The sequence below is a fragment of the Dreissena polymorpha genome, chromosome 7 (assembly GCF_020536995.1).
Source record: "Dreissena polymorpha isolate Duluth1 chromosome 7, UMN_Dpol_1.0, whole genome shotgun sequence".
Classification (NCBI taxonomy): domain Eukaryota; kingdom Metazoa; phylum Mollusca; class Bivalvia; order Myida; family Dreissenidae; genus Dreissena; species Dreissena polymorpha.
In genome coordinates, this window is record NC_068361.1 from 89320883 (window position 1) to 89333700 (window position 12818).

Here is a 12818-nt window from a genome sequence, read left to right on the forward strand (position 1 = left end):
ACAATGTATATTTGTATATAGCATGCTCAAGCTTCGTAAGCCCAGAGACAAAATAAAAATATATGTGTCTCTTATTATCTTATTTAATTGTTTAAACGGAACCTTTACATAAAGCCAGTATAAAACAGAAATCATTTTTAGTCAACTGTATGAGTACCTATGTAGATAATTGTTTTTATATAAAATAATCACCTTTTAAATAATGTGCCTTTAGTCGTCGTGGTCAGTCCGTTACGATCACTCATCATAAATTAGCATTGATATGGGAGATTGCTAATTTAAGTAGACTCGTGGTCAATCGTAGCTTTTCGTGTTTAGAATCGAAAAATATCAGATTCTTTCGGAAGAATCATTCCTTTAGGTTTACATACGCTGTCGGAATGTACCGAACTGTAACCTAACTTCGTTCGAAGTTTGACATTTGACATGATAAGAACGTGACCTGTTTCAACATCTTACGCGATGTATTATCTTAATTAGCAAATATAAATGGAGCAGATATGTAACATAATCATACAATCTGTATATCCCCCAAGGCAAAAATTAAGTCAGAGAGACACAATATACATACGTATTAACTATCGTTTGGTATAGTACTGACTTCATATAGAAATCATCATGTAATGATATATATATATTCCAAAGCATGTTCATTATTATAACGGTCGCTGGTTATGTTTTGTTTCTCTAATTACTGCATCATTTATTAAAATCATGTACAGTGACACTACTTCACGTTCAACAAAAAAACCGCCACAAAACGATTATGCGTTGCACACGCCAATGGCATGTTGGAATATTTTCGATTTCGATTGGCAACAAGTCATTAGCGATATAAGTTTTTGCATTGATGCTCTTAATATTGTTAAGATATTTTATGAAAAATTTGACAGAGGCGGCCTTATAATTATAAAGAAACATGTATGCGTAGTAAGCTCCTGACATTGTTTTTTTAAAGCTACATACTAATTTATGACCCATGATAACTCGAAAAATAGTAAAACATCGAATAAAAATCACCCTTATAATATATTTTAAACACAATCGTTTTCTATCAGAACCGAATTAGATCCGGGCATGACAAACAGCTATCAGTTTTTTTAAGAAATTAACAATATAGTTACGATCGAACATTTAATTATCGAACATTTATTGTACTTTATAAGATTTGTTTTTTCGACGACAGCGATTACATAGTTATTATACATCTATACAATTGCTCGACACACACTTATAGTACAAATAGTATATAAACTGCAGACTGTGTGAGGTTTAAGTAATATGACAGTCATATATATATAAGCGTCGATCTAATGGTACGCCTGAATTTGCAACATATTGTCCATACGACAATTTACAGACATTAAAATTTAATGAATTTAACTTTAACACAACTATACATATAATTGCTCTAAATGTTTTTCATAAACATGTTTAGTTCACGCGCTTGTCACCTAGGCGACCCGAGTTTAATCTTCGTTTTCGGAAGCCTGTGAGTGTGGTTGGTGGTCACCATAGCGATCAGGTGGGGAATCTTCAAGGTACTCCTGCTTTATCATACATTACACGACCATACCAGAGTTGAAAATCTTTCAGTAATAATATAAAGAGGAAATTGTATAATTAATTCAAAATTCGTCCAAACTTTCGTCTAGTAATCAAGTACATTAGTTATGAATGCTGATACACACTCCGGGCCCTCACATAATGCATTGCATTACAGACCTGTTTGATCTGAACTTGCAGAGACCATTTTATCGATGAGAGACACGCTATTAAAAAAATTGACCGACCTTACGGGTTTGCTGCATAAAATAAACCAGCCCACGGTGACTTTTAAACAGATCGGTTATAAAATAAATGACTATGGCAAAGACTGATGAATATACTTTTACATGATAATGTGTTATTATCCACATTGTAAAAATGAATTGTGATGTGTTTTGTGATATCATGATTCGATGAACTCCGATCAAGTTCAATACACGGTTGCAACACATAACAACAAGAGATATGTTGTCAATGTGTTTCGCAATACATATCTGCTTATAGATGGTTTTGTCTTCACCATCAAGTTATTAAAAATGCTATCGTATGTTTTTTTTAATAATGATGTGACATATGTGTCACAACAACCATAACAGTAGGACATTTTTATTCAAACGAGTGTTTGGAACAATGTACTCCGTTGTTATAAATATATTCGCTCGTAACATTTCGATTGTGCGAGCAGTCGCCGCTCGTTTGAGCACATGTACTACAATCGTAACCTATAGAGGTGATTCATGCTGAACGAGCACGACATAAAAAATATAAAATTATAAACCCATACGGTTAGGAACATTCACAATCGCATATCTTATATATCATTGTTTTGGACAAAGTATGCTCATAAATATATTTACATGAACATATTTTTAAATCATTATAAAGCGTGATTTAGGGCAAACTAACGAACGTAATATCGACAGTTGTTGAATTTTGAAACAATTAAATAAATCTCATATGAACATATTTGTGAATAAAACATAATTTGCTTTTATTGGAATGCATCACAACGTTTAATATCAATACTTGATATCATACGATTTCAACATTATTTATTGTATGTTTATGACAAGACCCACATATTGCAGATTCACGGTCCTTAAATCTACACAATGCACAGTCAATGAATTATAGTCGTCTCTATTTGGGGAGATAGGACGGAAAACAGAAGATACTTTACTCGAAATAAACGGACAAACAGGAATGTATTTATAAAACAAACTTTGTTTAACAATTGCACTATTAATATATGAAAATTTCTTTGTTAATATGTTGTTACATAATTGGAGATTGATAGTTATTTATTGTACGGTATCTCTGGTTTATAGGGCGATAGATTGTTAAAAAAATAAATTATTAATGCGAGTTTTTTTCTCTTTTTACTTGTTTTCGATCCATCATGGGTTTATAGGACAGAGTATGTCACTTTTTTAAAACGGAGATTGTCTGAGCGAACATGGCGTTTATGTTTGTAAATTGAATGAATGACCTTCCCATAATATTTTTATTAAATAAATTACAATATGAATACAGCTATCAAGGAAAAGACTACCTGGCCGCTGTGTATTTTTGTCTTGTATATTTTGTTGACAAAACGTATCTTGATTGGTGAGGCACGTATTTCGTATGTAACTAATTCAGGCTAAAATATGTCCTTTTGTTTAGATGTTTATGCAAAGGACATACTTTTGTATGTGCAAATCGTAAATCCGTCAAGCATAATTTGTTTATAATTATAACAAAAATCATCGGTCCAATGCTTAGTTCCGTTTTTTACAAAAATGGACGAACGGTTGCACAGGTGGGAACATGCCAGTATGTAAATATATTTGTAGATAAAAGTTCATAATTATGTCTTATTCTTTTCAATTTTACTGACAAAACACACGGATTAAAGAACGCGTTAAACAAATCCTTGCTATGTTTAAATTGCATTTGCTGTTGAGATGTTCATTTTCATATACTTGACATTATTACATTTTTATGATGAGTGTATTTAAACGTAACGGGACATCTAGACACAAATCAACCAATCGGATTCGGCATATGACCAGCAGCCAAGGTACCTGTAAAGACAAAACAAAATCAATGGATATTGTCCAACATTGAATGTGATGTTATAAACATGCTCAATATTTTACCCTGACTTTTTGTGTACAATACAAAAGATGACAAATTTTGCAAATGGGAATTTATACGTCATGCAATCATACGTCTTCTTTTGGGAGATGAATCTTCTATGTCTTTCATTCAAACGTTTGCTTAGCTGCATAAACAGTAAGTATTTAATTGAAGTCTCACATATATATGTTAAGATACATTCTATATGTATTACAACGAGATGTCATCCGGAGACATTACAATAGGGGTAAATAATACACAATCGACTAGATGACCTTTCACTCTTTCCTAGCTTCATTGTACAATTGTTATATATGCTTTGGGGAAGAGACTACTGAGTGTCCTGTCACTTATCCAAATTGTCTGGTGTAATATAATTAAATGTTACTGACGCTATATATGCGATCGGGTATAACACTACTTATCCCCTTGTCAATAGCTAACAAAACTGGATTTATGTGTACCACCGGGTACCAGATTTTTTAACATACTGTCTCTAAGAAAAAACTAACTTATTTATATTCGCAATAAATAAACAATCGGGCTCTAGACTACCTAAGATCTTGCACATTTCATATGATGTCGTATATGCAATCGGGTACCAGATTACTTAGCATCATGTCAGACAGCTTAAACATACGGTTGGAATAATTGCTATCGGGTTTTAGACTACCTAGAATCGTGTCACTGAGCTAAATGTACTGATGTTATATGTTCAATCGAGAACCAGATTACTTAACATCATGTCAGAAAACTTAAATATATGGTTGTTACATTTTCAATCGGGTTCGGGACTACCTTACATCTAGTGAACTTGTTATAAGAATGTCCAGACGGACCCTTTAGAAGACGCTATTCTAGCAGGGCTCACCTTTTTGTCTTGTCTATAGTTTTGTCGATATTTCAGTGAGCAAACCCATACATATATGCATATTTTGTTGAACATAAGTTAATCTCAACATATGTTTTTCAATACATTAAAGCGGGTATATACGATTTTGTCAAATATTTATGAATTTATATAAACTGTGTAAAAAACTTATTATATATATATTTCAATATAAATTAAATAAAAGTTAAGAATATTATGTGTCGAAAACTGCAAAATAAGCCAGATATTTAATTCTTAAATTGAAAACGGCTGTACAGCCGAATTCGCCAGCATGTATACCATACATGTACGATGTGCATCTAAACTTACGAGGGGTGTTCCAGAAGTTAGTGGATTTTCGCTATAACTTTCATTTGGTAACATAAATGGACAAACAAATAGCATGTTAAGAATATTTCGTCCTATCCAAATCTACTCTCCAAATATCATGGAAATACATTAAACAATAAATATATATCAGAGTTTTAAACATGTGCACAATGCGCACACCGACGCACGTGTAACGTTTCTGTTCAACGTCAATGGCGTTATGAAGTTAACAACTGTCAAATCTTTTCCACATAATCACCTCCAACGCGAATGCACTTTATGTGTCGGGAAATCCACTTGTCAAAAGTGTCTCTATACCAGTCAGCGTCAAAAGACAACACGATTCGCTTTGCTGCAACTGTAAGTTCCTGTTTACTTGCAAAGCGAATACCGCGCAACTGTGATTTAACTTCCGGGAAGACGCGGAAGCACATAGGGGCCAAATCCGGGCTGTAAGGACGACTTAGGCGCTGTAACGTGATATTTGCCGAAAATTCTGTTTATCAACGACATTTAAACCAAATTTAAATTCGCGTAACGCTCATACTTATAATAAAATACACGCGTGCGCCGCATGTCGTTACTGAGGTCTCTATGGCAACGCGTTTCAAACGCGCTTAATGGAATTCATGCATTTTTAGCTGATATATAAAGTCCGTGATAATTGGTTTGTATAATATGTAAATTTCATTGACTTTTATAAGCAAACTAATAAGTTATAGCGAAAATCCACGAACTTCTGGAACACCCCTCGTAGTTTAACGGTTTATAATACAAAGACGAATGCTTCGGTTATTGTAGGAAAATATGTACGTCACTATCAGCTCGGGGCGCTAATTTGTCTTTGCTGCATTTTATAAAATTCGGCTTTAATGTATAATTTTTCTTGCCTATTTTGTGTTATTGTAACATATTTAACAATATATTACAATTAAACACATATAAAAAATCGTATATAACCGCTTTAAGAAATAAGTTACAAAGAAGCTAAATAAAGTCCATTCGTAAAGGGAATATTAACACGTTGACCTATTTGCAGGTACAAACCTATTTCACACAGATACGGGTAAGCCTCAGTACACGATTCGTCGTGCCAAAGTCCAGTAGCTCCTTCTTAGGACACGCAATCTTGGCTGCCATGGAAATTGGTATGCGGTGTGATAAAGTTTGTAAAGCCCGCCACTGAACCTTAAACAACAATGTCATCGCCTAAGAATAAATGACATCATAACGGAATAATAAAATAATAAATATCATTATTTGTTGTCAAGGTTTACTAAAAATGCTATCATCTTGAATATTTGGCGATGTTTATCACGTGTCGCATATCTAGTATAAGCGAAATCATGTTCCAGCAGAACCAATGCTCATTCGTCAACGTTACTACAACACTCTTTAATGTACCGTGTTTATCAAGTTAGCTACAATCTACATGAGATCCATGAGTAATATCCTTCAATATCATGGTCGTGCAGTCCAATCCATACGTTCTGTAACCCGGACCCTCTCACAACTTTGTAAACGCCACTTTGTTGCCGCATGTTGTCAATACTAGCCAAGTGGCCTCCCTTGTTTACGCAGTTTGTCTCAGCAACTCTCCAAGTGTGACTTGTTCGGACAAGCTCGTAGCAGCGGCTGTCAACGGTAAAAAGCGTCCCTGGTTCGTAATTTCCGGGGATGTTTGCCAGATGAGAACATCCGTACGTTATGGTATTCGATGAATATTCGCACACAAAACCATGATATTCGTTACACGGCCTGTCATCCCAGGTCCAATTGTGTGATTGATCGGTCAAAACTACACAGTCTTCTGTGCTGTGACCATACATAGCAAATCTGCCCTCCTTCCATTTCGTTATCGTTACAGGGTCGCCTGATAAAAGAGTTAAAAATATCACGAGTTAAAGGTTTGTAAAACTTAAAGTAGCAGACGGTACTCCATCACGGACGCTTCCGTTATTTATAATATAAGAACTCTGTATGGAAATAAATCTTTAAAATGCATTATTTATCGTATACAGCTGACACAGTTTAGTTAAGAAATAAATCCGTATTACTCGTTATGAAATGCGTTTCAATATTTAAGATAATAATACTATTAAATATCGTAAAGTATCACGTATGCTGTATAACATCTAAGTTCGCCACAGTGGCTTATTACACGGGACAACACGATTTACAGTTCCATCCATTCTTCTGATTACATCTCACCTGAGACCCAGGAAAACTTCTCTTCAATGTTAATATCGTTCAAACCAATCCAAACGTATTGCCCCCCATGGCTTTGCACAACGGAATTGAGTCCATCTTGCACCTGTATGTTGGAAACGTGAACAAGATGACCACCATTGGCCGTACAATGGCTTTCTGGCGACCACCAATTAAGATTTGTTAAGGACACGAACTCATAGCACGTATTCGCCGAGGCTTTGATTGTGAATAACACCCCTGGCTCGTTGGAATTAGCGCTTGGATGGAACGACCCGCATCCAGCGGATACTGCAATGTATCCGGTACGAGTGCTGAATTTATAGTTAAACAAGAGTAAGAAAACATTGAAAGAATTTACAGGCTTCAAATTAGACTATTGTTTTGTCTATCCTTAATGTCTGCAATACTTCGGGATAGCATTTTTCGCCCGTGTTCATTTGATGGCTTTTATTGTATCCATTGCAAACTGTTGTACACAAACTACGGATTCTGTTTGATGGCAAATGAAACATCCCAATACTCGCATCAATTGTACCTCCATTGTGTGGAACGCCCGTGTGCGTAGCGATTGTGGTTAAAGGGGTTGTTAAAAACCTTGTTGTCGAGCTTGTTGTTGTTGCTCCGGACGTGTGTGCACCAGTTTCTAAACGAAGAGACAATATTATAAATCAAATGACATGTTATCCATGTTATTAAAGCAATACGTATACATATTTATCAATATCGTTTATTTCAACTTTCACACATACATGTTGATATTTGACGTATACTACGTGAACATGATGCCGATTCAACCGTTCACTCGTTTATATGAACTATCGCTTTAAGCATTTCTGATTGACTTAATTATAGATGTTAAACTAAGCAGTTTCTGTATATTTCAATTAAAGGTAAGACAACTACCGTATTCACACACAAAACCGTGAAATTCGTCACATGGTCTGTCATCCCAGGTCCCATTGTGTTCTTGGTCGGTCAAAATAACACAATCCTCTGTGTTATGACCGAAAGCAGCAAACCTGCCATCCTGCCAGTTCGTATTCGTAACTGGGTCGCCTAATAAGACGTTATTCATATCACGTGTAATATGCTTTGTAAACTAGTTTTGCAGGCGCTTTTATTATCACAGACGTTTACGTTATATAAAAGACAAACACTCAATATGACAAAAGATCTATAAAGTATGTATTGCGTCTTGTATGTAGCTGAAACATGTGTTTTTATAAACAAACTCGTTTTATCTCGTTATGAAATTCGTTGAATAGTAAAATATAAAAATATTTAATGCAGTAAATGTATCGAGTGTTTTTGTGTAACACTAGTTTGCTATGATGTATTATCACGATGCGTATAATGATTTCTATTCCCTTTCTAATTCTGATTAGAACTCACCTGAGACCCAGGTAAATATCTCTTCAATGTTCATATCGTTTAAACCAATCCACACGTCGTGACCGCCCTGGCTCTGCACATAGGAATATATTCCATCTTGCTCCTGTTTGTTGGCAATGTGAGCCAAATGACCATTATTGGCAGTACAATGACTTTCTGCCGAACGCCATCTGTGCTTTGGTAAGGACACGAACTCGTAGCACTTATTTTCCGAGGCGTGGATTGTAAATAAAACTCCTGGCTCGTTAGAATTTACGTTTGGACGGAATGGCCCGCATCCATCGGATACTGCAATATATAAGGTTGGAGGGGCTGCATTTATATAAAAACGAAACAGTAAGAACGCAGTTATAGTGATTTTAAGACTTGCAAAATACAATTAGCATCATAAACACTAAAAAGTTTATTCTGTTGAAACATTATTCAATACACCTTTCATCAAAAGACGTGTATAATAATGAACAAGTCAACACACTCATACTTACATTTGATTCCTTGTCGTTCTATATCATTTAGGGAACCATTTTATAAAGTTATGGACTTAATAATGAAAATGTTGGCCAAAATCGTGTGTACCTATGGTGGGTCTCGTTGCTGCAGGTCTAGTGGTTGTGATTCTAGAAGTTACGGGTGTTGAAGTTGCTGATGTTGTAGTTGATCTCGATGTCGGTCCAGTTGTTGTTGATGTTGGCGTTGATGTCGTGGTTGTTGATGTTGTTGTTGGTTTTGTAGGTGCTGATGTTGTAGTTGGCGTAGTAATTGTTGATGCTTTTGAAGCTGCTAAATGTGTAGTTGGCACATTTGTTGATGATGCTGTAGTTGTGGTAGAAGTTGACGATGTTGTAGTTGGTGTAGTGGTTGTTGATGTTGTAGTTAATGTAGTAGTTGTTGATGTTGTAGTAGGCAAAGTAGTTGTTGATGCAGTAGTTCGGGTTGTAGTTGTTGTCGATGGCGTTGATGTTGTTGGTGTTGTAGTTGGGGTTATAGTTTTTGATGTTGTTGATGGTGTGTTTGTTGTTGATTTTGTGGACGAAGTAGTAGTTGATGTAGCAGTGGTCGATGTCGATGTGGTTGTCACTAATGCAATAGTAATGCATGTGTTCATTGATGTTAATAAATGCCGACAACGAAACCTTCAACTGTTGGATGTAATAAATTAATGTGTATGTTTGAAATGATATAATTGCACAATGTTTCATTTTTTGTTAATGGTTGTATATATATGACCCTTTTGATAAGTAATACATATTAACAAGAAAAGGTCCAGATCACAACGTTTTAAGTCTCTACTACAAATTAACATTGTGAACAATTCATCATTACATGTACCAGCAAAGAATACATGCATTGATCTTTCCTCGGAATCCTACTCTTCACTACCTATAACAAAGAGCGACTGAACTACAGGAAAGTAAAATTAATTACAAACAGCACGTCCACGTGGTTTGTACCTGTGTCAGAAACCGGTGGAGCTCCTGGGCACACTTGCTTTATGGCGTTCGGCCCTGCCTCCAGGTATCCGTACTGGATTTACAAAACATTTGGTCGAATTGTGTACTCCATAGCCCTGGCAGACTTTGGCTTTAATGCCAGATAATTGTCGGAATAGATAATCAAAATACTTGATAAGTAGCAGTTTAGCTAGTGTTAGTAGTGTAGCCATTTATTTTGTACTTATACTAGCTTTTTAGTTCATAACACTGATTTACTCATTATGAATTTATAATACCAACATATTATTACAGGTTTGTTTTGCCCGAAATAGATAACAACAGGGAATCGGCATGTATGAAAACTTTGTTGAACCACGTTACGATTCGTACACATAAGGTCACTTATGTACAGTCAAAATTAACAGTAAAACCCAACGTTACATCGAACCAAAACGTGATTTAAGTAAAGACAAATATATGAATCAATCGAAACTGTATGCTATTGAAGGATAAACAATAAAAGAGAAGTTGCTAAAATAAACAATTTCTATAAATTTACATAAAATTACATATTAATTTACATAAATTATGATGATATTATTAGGTTGAAACCACTACAAGTTGTCCAACACTTTTATATTGATTCGCTTTAATGATGTTGTCTAGTAAAAATATATTCTATAGTACCTTTCCTTCGTACTGGATCGACAGCCAGACAGTGTTAGCCGTCTGTAAGCCTTCAGGTTTGCAATCAAATTCGTAGAGGTAGCCGATCGGAGCTGACCCAGCCGACATCTACACGCAAGATTGGTTGGGGTTATTTATGGTTTTAAAATTGTATACAGTTTTGTTTTAGTAACGGACTATATATATTTGTGGTACATTACAACGCACATGCATATTTTATTATATATGTAATAAATGTATATTTTCCCATCGATTTATTGATAACTCCCCCCTAGGAAAATACGTGTATGTAATCGTGTACTGGTCAATCTTCCCCATGTTACCTGTCCATACACTGGCTTTTCTATATCGTAGTTGCAGATGCAGCTGAAGTCACACCGGACCGATGTAATCCACAGGGAAGTAACCAAACCGACGATTTTAAGGATTGAACACTGTACTCAAATATCAAAACATTCACATTAGATAGTATCTTATCTTAGATAAGTAAGGAGCCGACGGTATGAAAAATTGAAAGCTCAAACAAAATATCAATACGCATGTAAGGTGCGTTTTTTAAATAGATTATTGAGTAACTGACGCGTTGTATGATTCAACGCTGTAACTAAATATTAATTATTAATAAAAGTTACACTTATCTTTGAATTTTCTCCGTATTGTTAAGGCACAGTGCATAATGAATTAGAAGTAGTACTGTAGTTTGTGTTATGCGATACCATTGTAGTTTTTAAATAAACAAGAATTAAAGATAAGTATGATTTTTTTTCTCAGATGAGAACGTTATGTCAAGAAAATGTAACCAGTAGCATTCTGACGGTTTGCCCATAAAATGCCAAAATAGTAATGATGGTACAAGCAAAACATATCACTGTAAAACAATAGTTCATACGCTTTAAGTATATAATACATGTGTACATGCCATCTAAATAATTTAAGGCAATTCCATTAACCTGGATTTAAAACACTCGCTGTATCCATGTATTATTTCCTTAGCGAAATCAGATAATAAATTAACATATATGTAGCATATCAATTTTGATCCTCACAATTTAGTTCATAAACAATAATGATAAACAATTCAACATACCATTTTGAATGGACCTCACATGCGAATCAATATGTGGAGGTCTTATCTTTGAATGATTGATACATACATGGCTCATACACGTTTAGGTCTCAAGTAGAAATTAAATTCAGCCCTCTCCAAGTAGGTTAAAATTCTTATCTCAGGCAGGTTTTAAGTAAAGTCTTTTGACATTCAAATACACCATCGAATGTGCCTCATACATTTAACCAGTTTCAAGCTAAAAATACTTAATGATTTCACCAAATTGATGTCAATACATAACAATTGAGGTTATGTTCGTAATTACAAACATGTATCATTTACAGTTCGATTAGGCATTATTCCAACGTTATTAGACAAATCTACCCGTTACAGGTAAAACATGCATGTACAGTGTTGATACCATGTTGATGAGCCTAACGTTGTAAAGACGTGCGAGAACAGCTTGCATCACTTGTAAATGACACTCATGTAGTTTATAAAAGGCCTAGTTTGATCTTTTTTAATTTGAGATCCCCCCACTAAATCACTTCTATTATATTCCTGTGTACTGTTAACCTACTGCTTGTAGATTGTGTCAGTGGCCCTTAAGAGCGTGATTAATACACAGTTACATTGTTGCTATGTTATCAGTCTGTAAACAGTAGAGCGGCTTTTGTTAAATTGATTAAACATTATTTTTTTTTCTTTCATGTATCGAAATATATATCTTTGTATACCAATACTATAAAAAAAACTATCCTCAAATAAGACACTTATTGCACTAAAATTATGTGTGTAACATTTCGCTTACGTGTGATTTTGACATTTACGTATTCCCTGTAAGTCTACATTGTTACATTGCAGATTGTATTTAGACGCACGTTTGAATTGTGATTAATTCTTGGGTAAGAGAGAGGTTCGGCTTGCCATGTAACCGGATGAAACCGCCAATGTTTCACATTGCTTTATCCAATGCGGTGATCAAACTTTGAATCATTGAATGGGTATAATAGATGTTATGTTATGAAAATACGATAATGACAAGAATTTCTATCCGGATAACGTTTCTGGAGTATCGTTGTTTGTTATATTGGCTTCCATAAATAGACTTTTACTTCATTATAAGATGGGTCAGACAAAATATTTACATCACATATTTTTACGCTGTAAACAAAAT

The 12818-nt window shown here is 34.8% G+C and overlaps 2 protein-coding genes across 8 annotated transcripts in view; one reads left to right on the forward strand and one right to left on the reverse strand.

Moving 5' to 3' along the window:
* LOC127837069 (glycerol 3-phosphate dehydrogenase-like) overlaps nt 1–12818 on the forward strand; it is a 284765-nt gene that overhangs the window by 57337 nt on the left and 214610 nt on the right. The window lies entirely within an intron of this gene.
* Nucleotides 3039–11767, reverse strand: LOC127837066 (macrophage mannose receptor 1-like). 2 transcript variants are annotated; one of them, XM_052363870.1, is made up of 12 exons: nt 11681–11767; nt 10917–11027; nt 10594–10701; nt 9925–9997; nt 9050–9550; nt 8474–8761; nt 7985–8137; nt 7617–7724; nt 7082–7369; nt 6303–6743; nt 5918–6058; nt 3039–3614 (listed from the first exon to the last, which is right to left on the reverse strand). In XM_052363870.1, exons 1-11 carry the CDS (start codon nt 11681–11683, stop codon nt 5985–5987), a joined length of 2148 nt encoding a protein of 715 aa, XP_052219830.1. In that variant the 5' UTR covers nt 11684–11767; the 3' UTR covers nt 3039–3614; nt 5918–5984. The 2 variants fall into 2 exon arrangements, with proteins under 2 accessions (XP_052219830.1, XP_052219831.1); XM_052363871.1 differs by lacking the exon at nt 11681–11767 and adding an exon at nt 11544–11671.